A 9678-nucleotide genomic window follows, 5' to 3' on the forward strand; every position below is an offset into this window, starting at 1 on the left:
ATCCAGGGCCGGTGAGCTGAGAAGTGCCGCGCGGATTTTTTCTTTTTTTGAGAGCCCCTTCGTTGTTTTTTCTCGGATTTCGCAGCTGTGGCTCCCCTTCGCCCCAACAAGCACGCCCTCCCACTCCCCTCGCCCAATCGATGCCGATCGAGCTGGAGGCGCCCTTCTGGGGCTTCATGGGCGCCGCCTTCGCCCTGGTCTTCTCGAACATGGGCGCTGCCTATGGCACCGGCAAGTCGGGGATCGGCATCTCGACGCTCGGCACGCCCGCACCCCTCCCCGCCGCGCCTCTCCCCGCCGCGCCCATCGCCGCCGCCCCCCTCCCCGCCTCCTCCAAGTCCGCCGCCTCCCTCGCCGCCGCCTCCAAGCCCGCCGCCCGGCTCTTCACCGCCGCCCTGTCCGCCGCCCCTCGCCGCCTCGAGCCCTCCACCTCCTTCGCCTCCACCCCAACCCTCGCCCCCGTCGCCGCCGTTCCCGTCCGCCGCCTCCGTCCCCAGCGCGCGCCTCTCCATCGCCTCCGTCTCCGCCGCCCCCCTCACCGCCGCTCCCTTCAAGCGCTGCCGCCCTCTCGACCTTCTCTCCCCGGCCCTCCTCCGCTCCCCTCCCCCCCCCTTCCCCCTCCCAGCCCGCCGCCGCCCTCGCCGCCAGGCGTGGGCCAGCCCGAGCTCATCATGAAGAGCATCGTTCCGGTGCGCGCGCACGCCTCCCCCCTCCCTCCCCCTCCGCCATTTGCCTGCGCGCGCGGCGCTCCGCCGCGCGCGAGGGCGCCTGGAAGCGGCAGCCGGCACTTGCCCGCTGCGGCAGCCGGCACCTCGCCCGCTGCGCAGCGCAGACGGGCCCGAGGCGGCCGCCCGGTTCCTCCCGCAGGTGGTAATGGCGGGCGTGCTCGGCATCTACGGCCTCATCATCGCAGTCATCATCTCCAACGAGGTGACCACCGTCGATCAAAAGGCGAGATCACCCGAGATGACCCGAGATGACCCGAGATGACCCGAGGTGACCCGAGGTGACCCGAGGTGACCACCGGCGCAGAGCATGCGCCCTCGCACACCCTGCAAGGCGAGGGAGGGGACGTGTCCAGGACACGTCCGCGACATCTCCGAGACATGTCCCATAGGCCCCCTCGTACACCACTTTCAAGGCGTTTGCACACTTTGGCGCGCGCCGCCGCCGCAGCAAGCCTCTTCCCACAGCCGCCGCAGAGGTGGGACTGAGGCGGGGTCGGCGGCTGTGCGCGTAGGCGGCGGGCTTGCCTGCGGCCTGAGCGGTTTGGCTGCTGGTATGGCAATCGGCATTGTCGGCGAGGCTGTAGTGGAGAGGGCCGAGAGGTTTGGCTGCGGCTGCGGCGTCAGTGGCTGCCGACGCCGTTCGCAGCGTCGTGTGGAGTTGGGTGCATTCAGCGCCGCGAGTTGTCGGTAGGGGAGACGCTGACTCAGGCGTCGGCAGCGCAGCCGAAGCTGTTTGTCGGCATGGCGCGAGAGTACCAGAGACTCTCCCCGAGAGTCCGAGGGATTCTCCGAAGCTCTTGTCGGCATGGCGCGGCGGCAGCAGCAGCAGCAGCGGCTGCAGCGGACCGAACCCCCCTTTCCCCCACCCACACCCCACCCCACACCCCACACCTTACCCCACACCCTCCCCTTCTCCCCTCCCGGCTGCTGCACCCCCCCCCCCCCCTCCCCCGCTCCTCTCCTACTCGCGGGTGCATCCTCATCTTCGCCGAAGTGGTTAATTAGTTCATTAGCTGATTGTTGATTGATTAACCGCAGGTGCTCATCCTCATCTTCGCCGAAGCGCTCGGCCTCTACGGACTCATCGTCGGCCTCATCCTGTCGGCTAAAGCCAGCTCCTGAATCCGCTCTTGAAGCGCGCCGCCGGCCGTGGCGCAGAGGCGTGAGCGCCGCGCCGCACGGCCGTCGCCGCCAGTCTGCTGCGCTCCCCGCCGTTTTGCTTTCGCCGGGTGATCCGCCGCGCCGCTGCGCGCTGGCGCTGGCCGCTGCCTCTCTCTTCCCCCGCGGCTGCCCCCCTTAGCCTGTGACTTTGTGAGAGGAGAGCGTCGGGCAGCGCGCTCGGCGCAAGGGAGGGCAGGTCGACTGGAGTAGAGGCCCTGTACGTTGCCTGGTATGGATAAAATGAAGACAGAAATAAGTGGATCGAGAGAGTCCGACACCGAGAGACGCGAGAGGGAGAGGACTCACCGTGCACGGACGCGCAACAGTCACACAGGCACACATAGTCTCGGAGTTTACGCCAACAGCAGGCGGTTGTCATGACGCGTACGCCAGGCGCGTAAAGTCGACGACGGAGTGGAAGGTGACGCTATCGCCGTGCCGCATAAAGACGCTGCCGCACGACGCGTTTGGCTTGATCGCGTATCCGCTGCTCAGCAGGAAAGCGCCCTCCTGCCCCTCGCCCTTGCAGTAGCGTGCGTTGAAGACCTCTAGCAGCCGCGACAGCCGCGCCGTGTGCGCCACGCCCGCGTACACAAGCGCGTGGCTCTGTCCGGGCTTGAGCGGCGTGTTGTCGTCCACCGTCACCCGGAAGAGCAGCTTCGCGTCGTCGGCAAGCGCTTGGATCGCCTCGCCCTGCTCCTGCTTGAAACGCTCGTACACCTCGCGCTCCGCCAGGTTGGACGCGGTGCAGAGCACCACGCCGCCGCCCTCGTCGCTGAAGCTCGCCGCCACCATGGTGGCTCAGCAAAAAAAAGAAAAAAATCATGCGTCCGCGCTCGTGGCGTTCAGGGCGGCTCGCACACGCACGCACACGCACACGCACACACACACACACACACACACACACACACACACACACACACACACGCACACACACACACACACACACACACACACACACACACACACACACACACACACACACATGCATGCCAGGGTTGCACAATACATAATACACTATACAGCGGATGTCAGAATCCGTATTATTCTGTTACGCCGCCGCCGCCGCCGCCGCCGCCGCCGCCGCCGCCGCCGCTGCCACCGTCGCCGTCGTTTGCGTTTCCGGAAATTTCCAGGGAAAACAGAGGGTGTTTGGTGCTCCATTCTGGAAACTCGCGAGTTTCCCTGAGTCTGTGTCTGAGAGCTGGTCTGGGGCAAAATCTGACGCAAAATTGAGGAAATCGGCACGATACCCAGGCGGTCGCAGGATATTTTCCAGGTATACCCGGGGTTTTCCAGGTATACCCGCAAAATAACCGGTATTTTGCCGATTTGGCTGATTTTGGGCCCAAACCAGCCTCAGACTCGGCTCAGAGCCCGGAAAATTTGATGCTTTTCCCGGGAAAATAGAGAGGAAAAGAGAGGGTGCTGCAGAGAAAAAAAGGAAAGGAAAAGAGACGGGGTGCGAGAGGAAAACCTCAGCCTAACCCGACATAGACAGGCTTAGGTATATTGTTGGCAAAGACAGGCTTGTCTATCGGTCGGATGCTTGAGACATGAGCTAGCTCCCGGGAAAGCCGGGCCCACATAACATACTCATAAGTAGGAAGTGGTTTCCCAACGTGTGGGGGCAGTGTGCACAACACGGTGGGCCACCACTGTGGAACATGTGCGTGCCAGTCTGTTCCACCATCGTGGCGCGGGCCTGCTAGATGTGCATACGCCCTTGCCTCGGGGTTACAGTCGGTGTGCGACCGTCGGGTGTAGCTCGATCGGTCACACCGCCATCGCCGTCGGGGAGGAGGGGGGACGACACTGCTTCAATCTGCAGCGTGCACCTCGATCCTGTACCGTGTTTGTTATGACTCCCCCCCCATGAACACACCAGTGAGGGTGGGCGAGACGATCGAGGGGTCCCGTACCATGCGGAATCGACCCTATCCAGTCGTGCTCAAGTGCTCAAGTGAGAGACTGCCGGTGAGCAGCCGGAGGAAGAGGTCGCTAGTAAGACTGAGATGAGACCGCCAGTGGAGTTGGGATTCCACCGTGCACCGCGCTGCGAGCCTGTCGTGTCCCTTGTCAGGAGCAGGAGAGCCCACCTGTCCCCCTGATCGTCCTTCCAAAATCCTGCTCGTGCCACGCCCGCAGCCCCGCACACGCCCGGGCAGGTGAGAGGTGTTGTGGACCCTGGGACGGCACTGGGCGGAGCGTTTTTGATCTCTGGGTCAGTGGGCGCCCGCCCGCCGCCTCTGAGGGGGTCGGCCCCCCTAGACTGAAAACAAAAACAAAATGTAGAACCGTCAAAAACAGCCTGCGAGAGCGGCGCTGCGCGCCGCCTACCTCGTGCGGGTCGTGAGTGCCCATCGAGGATGTCCATTGTTGCGCGATGGCGTCATCCATTTCGCAAGCCAGCTTCATCGTGACCGTCGCCCTCGCCGCCGTCTCGCCTACGTCGCCGCCGTCGGGTCGCTATCAGGCCCATTCATGATGCAGGCCAGGCCAACAGTCGGCTCTAAGGCCGACGTGTCCCGTGTGCTCCCCCGTCCGCCGATGTCTCTGCTGCCGCCCGGCGGTCCGGGCCCTTCTCGCCGCCTTCGCTGCCGCTGCATCGCTGTCGGCTCGTCATTTCTGTCTACGGTCATGTATATGGGGGCGCCATCGCTGTTCTCGTTCTCTCTCCTGGGGTCAGCTCCAAGCTGCCGTGTCGGGACGTCGCCCCCCCCCCCCCCCCCTCTCAGTCTTCTCCCATCTCCGCTGAACTGCATGCTGCGCGATGCTCGCCCCTTGTCCCAGGACGCAGGAGGAGGAGCCACAGACAGCCAGCAGGTGTGGGTGCGTGTGCGTGTGTCTAATTTTCGTTCGTAGTGGGGGGGCCTGGCCCCCCTCTGTTTTCTGTTTTCTGTTTTTCAAAACGCCCGCCCGCCCGCCACCCCGAGGCGGCTCGGCCCCCCACTGACCCAGAGATCAAAAACGCTCGGCCCTGGGAGCTGGGTCCTTTTTTGGGTTGTCTGTTTTCTTTCTTTCTTTATTTTACACATGTAACTGCACTCCAAGTGCTCCAACTCCAAGGGAATTTCGCCGCGTGCTCCGATGTAGGTTTTCGGTGCGGGGATTGCATCACTCGGCTCTCGAGGTCCTCGCACCCTCGTCCTCTCTCCTCTCGCCGCCGCCCTCGCCGGCACCCCCTCCCCCGCGGCTGATCGCCACTGCCGCAAGCACGACCGCAGCGCCCGCGAAGCCCTGCGGCCCAAGCGTCTCGCCGAGCAGCAAGTAGCTGAAGCCCGCCGCGTAGCAAGGGTCGAGGGCGTAGAGCAGCGCCGCGTCCTGCGCGCCCACCCGCGCCTGGCCGTACGCCTGCAGCCACTGCGCCACGAACGTGGTCACGACGGCGAGGTAGCAGATCTGCGGCGAGCTCTCCCCCAGCGCCCGCGCAGCCTCCATCAGCGGCACCGGCGCCGCTCCCCCGGCACCGCCCACCTCTGCGGCCGCCAGGAGCGCAAAGTATCCCGCCGCGCAAGTCAGCGTCGCCGCATTCAGCTCCGCCGGCTCGGGCGGCGCTGCGCCTGCGGCCGCCGCCTCGAGGCGGAGAATGAAGCATGCGGACGCGACCGCAGCAGCGAGCGACCACGCGTCCCCGACGTTGGGCGGAGAGCCGTCGGAGGCGAGCAGGCCGGTGCCGCAGACGGCGAGGAGTGCGGAGACCCACGTGCGGGGTGGCGAGGTGCGGCCGTAGAGCAGGAGCGCGAGCAGCGGCACCAGCTTCACGTTCAGGTACAGCAGAAACGCAGACCGACCGGCGCTCGTCGTCTCTAGGCCAACCGACTGCAGCGCAAAGCCGAGGCACGACCACAGGCCGAGCTCGGCGCCGGCGGCCCACGTGGCCGACGCCGGCGGAGCATCCGCGGCCGGCGGCCGCCGCGGCCGCCACGGCGCGCCCGGCGCCCACGGAAGCGCGCAGACCGCCGCGAGACCGAAGCGCGCCGCGTTGAAGGCTGCGGGAGACACGTCCGAGACGACGTCTTTGATGACGGCGTGCTGCGAGCCCCAGAGGAGCGTGCAGCCGTTCAGCGCCACGAGGGCCTGCCACAGCTCCGGCCGCGGCGAGGGCGACGGAGGCGCCCAAGCTGCGTCCTGCAGCGGCGGCTCCTCGAGGACGAGGGCCGGCCGCGAGCTGCGGCGGGAGAGAGGCACGCGCGGCGCGACGGCCGGCGGCCCCACGACGGCGCGCGCGACCGCTGGCGCGGCGAGGAGGAGCAGCATATGTGAGTAATAATCTACACCCAGTACACACAGCCGGGCGTTGTCCCGCGCGGGCCGCGCGCCCCGTGGTCGGATTCGGCGCAGGTTCTCGAGGTCCCAGGCGCAGGCGTGTTAAAAAAGAAAAAAAAGTCGTTTTTTAAAAACAAGGCGGCACTAGTGGATGTGGGAGTCCACCGCGCACCGCGCTGCGAGCCTGTCGTGTCCCTTGTCAGGAGCAGGAGAGCCCGTCTTCCAAAATCCTGCTCGTGCAGGTGGGGACCCTGTCCTCGTCCCATCCCTCGTTTGGCGTGTCTGTTTTCTTTCTTTCTTTCTTTCGGCACTCACGGACCCCATACCCGAAAGAAAGAGAAGGGAGCTCGCGGGGGAGGTGACGAGTGAACTACAGGTAGTGGGGAAGGCAGCCTCGACTGCCAGGAGGCGGTGGCTCAACGTGAGGGCGGAGCGGCTGGCTCGACAGATTGTGATCGTGCAATTCTTGCCTGCTGCCCCGCAGGATGCAAGCCACGTCCGCCTGTGATTCGCAGACCCGACCCGTACGCAAAATAGCGGGCATGCAGCACTGGCGTGGCCCGCCAGGGCGACTGGAGCAGCCGTGTCCGCCGCACAGCCCGCAAGTAGCGTTGCAGCAGACATGATGGGTCGGGTGCACAACGCCGGCCGAGCAGTCGGCGAAGCGACGAGAGGAGGCCGTGTGCTCCACGGGCCTGATGGTGAGGTTGAGATGGTGTTGGATGACCAGGCGGTGCGTCTCCGCCGACGGCGAGAAGGACGAAAACATCTCGGGCGCGGGTCGAGGCTCGGTAGGCGCCGAATGTCACGCGCAAGTTTCGCTCTCGAGGTTTCGCTGGGCTGGAACCTTGAGGTGTGTTCCGGCCCTGCCCTTCCCCCCAAACAGCTCGAATCCAGCTTCCGGCGTGCCGTAGTTGATGGTCCTCAGATCAAACCTGCCCCGCTCGCAGATCCTCCAGCTCCTGCCGGCGCTGCTGCCTGCGGCGACCTGGCGGCCGCTGCCAGCCATCGCCGTCGGAGGCGTCTCGTCGGGCGACCAGGGGCAGATTGCCGGCGACAAGGCCTTTCAGCCTGGGCTGGCGGGCAAGGACTACGGCAAGAGCGAGATGTCGTACGACGACTTCACAAAGCGGCCGAGCGGCATGGCGTTCAAGGAGGCGAAGCCCGGCAACGGAAAGTCGCCCGTCGCCGGCGACCGCGTCGTGGTGGACTGGAGCGGCTACACGATCGGCTACTTTGGTCGGCCGTTCGAGACGAAGAAGCTGGTCGAGCTAGACGGCAAGGACAAGGCCTACCTCCGCTTTGAGCTCGGAAAGGGCGCTGTCCTGCCCGCGCTCGAGGAGGCCGTTGCGGGGATGAGCGAGGGTGGAGTGTGGCAGGTGGTGGTCCCCTACCGGCCCGGCCTCAGCTACCCAGACGATGACAAGGACCACGAGCGGGTGGGTCCTGTCCCTAGCACCTTCTCGGGCCAACGCGCGCTCAACTTTGTGCTGTACAACAAGGACCTCATCGACAAGACGCTCCTCTTCAACGTCAAGGTGATCCGGGTGGACAGGCCCGGAGAGAACGGGTGGAAGAAGGGCTAGGCGCGCGCCCGCTCCACTGGGTGGAGCGTGGAGCCGGTGGAGGTGAGTCGTGAGTCTGCAGGTGAGCGAGCCGCGGCCCGCGCGGTCTCTGACGGGTATACCCACCACGGACTCGTAACACAGGCGCTCCGCCGTCTAGCAATTGACACCCAATGGAGGTGGGAGAGAAAACTGAAAAGTGCAAACGCCTGCGTGTCGCGCTTCGCACGCGTGGTGGAAGGATCACTCGTCGAGTTGCCCTGCCCGCCCGCCCCGACGCCTGAACGTGGCCTGGCTGGATGATTCTCGCCGCGCGGCGGCGTCGTCGCCAGCAGAGTCCGGCTGCCACGCTTCTGCCAAGCCCTCCTCGCCGTCGCCCTCGCCGCCCGCGTCGTCGTTCCACGCCTCGTCGCGCTCGTCGACGTGCCAGTTCCGGCGCGCGTTCTGCGCACGTGCCGCGGGAGGTGAGTGCTTGTCGTCTGCTGGGCGCTGGGCCGGAGGCGGCTCTGGGCGGCACCGGGTTTGCGAGAAAGTACAGCACACCGATCACGCCGAGAAGCCAGACAACGTACTCCACGTAGTCGCTCGCCGAGCCTGCTCGCGGAGCGGGCGGGCCGTTAGCCGCCGCGGCGGCGAGGCTGGCCGCCGGAGGTGGCGCTGGCACGCCTTCGAACCCCTCACCGAGGCGCCAGAAGTGCTTGAGCTTGTGCTGGTCCTCTTCGACCGTGCGGACGCGAGAGGCGACAATGTCGATCGCACCGGCGGGCGGCAAAAGCAGCAGCAGCAGCGGCGGCAGCGGCAGCGGCAACGGCGGAGGTGCCAGCGGCAGCTGCAAGCCGCGACGAGCGACGTGTCTAGCAAGCGAGGACATGGACCGGACTTTTTATGCGACGAACACAACGAGGGTTCGGGCTCCGAGGCGGTTAGGGTACATGGTTCTGGAATTCTTCGCCAGGACACAACAGCGATTGCCGCGCCATCTTTCGGCTCCTGCCTTAGCACCACCGGGGGGGGAGGCGGCTGCCAGCCAGGTCTCCTTCTCTGTCATACTCGGAGTTTTAGGTATGTTGTTGGCAAACCAAGACACAGAGCTCACACAGACTCGGAGTCGTGATTTCTGGTTGGTTTTCTAAAATCTCTCTCCCTTGCCCTCGGAACACTGTGTCCGAGTCGAGGCGTGTGCTTGCTGGTCGACGGCCGCGCGCGGTTGGCATTGTGACGAAGGTTGCGCGCGGCCGCGGCGCGCCCGCCATGGTTCGGCGCGGCGCGCCTACCAGCGGCAATTGTCGAGGCACGGGAACGCTCTCTCTGGACAGCACTTGGAGCCGCATCTCTCTCTCTCTCTCTCTCTCTCCGCATGGTCAGAAATTAAAATTCGGCAAAATTCAGCCCGATTTACCAGCGTGTTCGCAAGAGGCCAGAAGTGAGCGCCATCTCCCCCTGCACCAAACTGCACAGGGCCTTCTCTGTGCCATGTCGGACCGCGGCGAGCCCGACTGGGCCGAGTGGGAGGCGCTGTCCGCAGGCCTTCCGGGGTCCACGGATGTCGCCTGGTCCGCCGAAATGGAGGTCGACGCGGGGGCGGGTGTGGGCGCTTCGTCGTCGTCGACGATGGGGTTCGCTGCTGCTGAGGCAGTTGCCCCGGAGCTCGCCGACAGCGGCGCGGCGGGCGGCTGCGATCAGGTGGGCGACGACTCGGCCACCGCGTCCTCCGGGCCCGCCGCGTCCTCCTCCTTTGCTGTCGACGCGATCGACATCGACGAGGCCGACGACTGCGCTGAGGCTGGGGTCGCGGCGGCGGCGGCGGGGGAGGATGGGCAAGAAGCGGCCAGCAAGCGCAAAGTGTACGAGTGCAGCGCCTGCGGCCGCCCGAAGAAGAGCTGCGGCTGCCGCGTCCCTCCACGCGATGCGTCCGCCTCGGGCGCCCGCCGGACCTACAAGTGCAGCCGCTGCGG

The 9678-nt window shown here is 65.9% G+C and overlaps 6 protein-coding genes across 6 annotated transcripts in view; 3 read left to right on the forward strand and 3 right to left on the reverse strand.

The window, feature by feature from the left end:
* The first annotated feature begins 110 nt into the window (after positions 1–110).
* Positions 111–2139, forward strand: ATPVc/c'3 (vacuolar H+-ATPase V0 sector, subunits c/c). Its single transcript, XM_005784259.1, has 7 exons — positions 111–261; positions 649–689; positions 868–951; positions 1118–1157; positions 1241–1300; positions 1420–1472; positions 1767–2139. Exons 1-7 carry the CDS (start codon positions 141–143, stop codon positions 1848–1850), a joined length of 483 nt encoding a protein of 160 aa, XP_005784316.1. The 5' UTR covers positions 111–140; the 3' UTR covers positions 1851–2139.
* Positions 2140–4114: 1975 nt separating this feature from the next.
* Positions 4115–4515, reverse strand: EMIHUDRAFT_231238 (hypothetical protein; the record flags this gene model as incomplete). The annotated part of the gene is made up of 3 exons (XM_005784203.1): positions 4115–4156; positions 4230–4336; positions 4413–4515. The coding sequence occupies 3 exons, from the start codon at positions 4513–4515 to the stop codon at positions 4115–4117; spliced, it is 252 nt and encodes an 83-aa protein (XP_005784260.1).
* A 491-nt stretch (positions 4516–5006) lies between these two features.
* EMIHUDRAFT_231239 (hypothetical protein) lies at positions 5007–6482 on the reverse strand (the record flags this gene model as incomplete). The annotated part of the gene is made up of 4 exons (XM_005784204.1): positions 5007–5747; positions 5850–6060; positions 6331–6388; positions 6470–6482. The coding sequence occupies 4 exons, from the start codon at positions 6480–6482 to the stop codon at positions 5007–5009; spliced, it is 1023 nt and encodes a 340-aa protein (XP_005784261.1).
* Positions 6483–7075: 593 nt separating this feature from the next.
* EMIHUDRAFT_468073 (hypothetical protein) lies at positions 7076–7926 on the forward strand (the record flags this gene model as incomplete). Its single annotated transcript, XM_005784205.1, has 1 exon — positions 7076–7926. One exon carries the CDS (start codon positions 7076–7078, stop codon positions 7742–7744), a length of 669 nt encoding a protein of 222 aa, XP_005784262.1. The 3' UTR covers positions 7745–7926.
* A 40-nt stretch (positions 7927–7966) lies between these two features.
* EMIHUDRAFT_231241 (hypothetical protein) lies at positions 7967–8703 on the reverse strand (the record flags this gene model as incomplete). Its single annotated transcript, XM_005784206.1, has 3 exons — positions 7967–8167; positions 8241–8438; positions 8656–8703. The coding sequence occupies 3 exons, from the start codon at positions 8701–8703 to the stop codon at positions 7967–7969; spliced, it is 447 nt and encodes a 148-aa protein (XP_005784263.1).
* A 493-nt stretch (positions 8704–9196) lies between these two features.
* EMIHUDRAFT_112523 (hypothetical protein) overlaps positions 9197–9678 on the forward strand; it is a gene marked incomplete at both ends in the record, with an annotated part of 7902 nt that continues 7420 nt past the window's right edge. Inside the window, one exon of the mRNA XM_005784207.1 lies at positions 9197–9663. Within this exon, the coding sequence (XP_005784264.1) occupies positions 9197–9663 (467 nt within the window). The remainder of the gene's footprint in view (positions 9664–9678) is intronic.

Source organism: Emiliania huxleyi (genome assembly GCF_000372725.1).
Source record: "Emiliania huxleyi CCMP1516 chromosome Unknown EMIHUscaffold_171, whole genome shotgun sequence".
Lineage (NCBI taxonomy): Eukaryota > Haptophyta > Isochrysidales > Noelaerhabdaceae > Emiliania > Emiliania huxleyi.

What these genes read in the sequence shown, in the direction of transcription:
- ATPVc/c'3 (XM_005784259.1), top strand. Translation starts at nt 141, where the DNA reads ATGCCGATCGAGCTGGAGGCGCCCTTCTGGGGCTTCATGGGCGCCGCC. An exon ending in GATCGGCATCTCGACGCTCG is followed by an intron (nt 262 to 648) that starts GCACGCCCGCAC and finishes CCTCGCCGCCAG; the next exon opens with GCGTGGGCCAGCCCGAGCTC. An exon ending in CGAAGCTGTTTGTCGGCATG is followed by an intron (nt 1,473 to 1,766) that starts GCGCGAGAGTAC and finishes GATTAACCGCAG; the next exon opens with GTGCTCATCCTCATCTTCGC.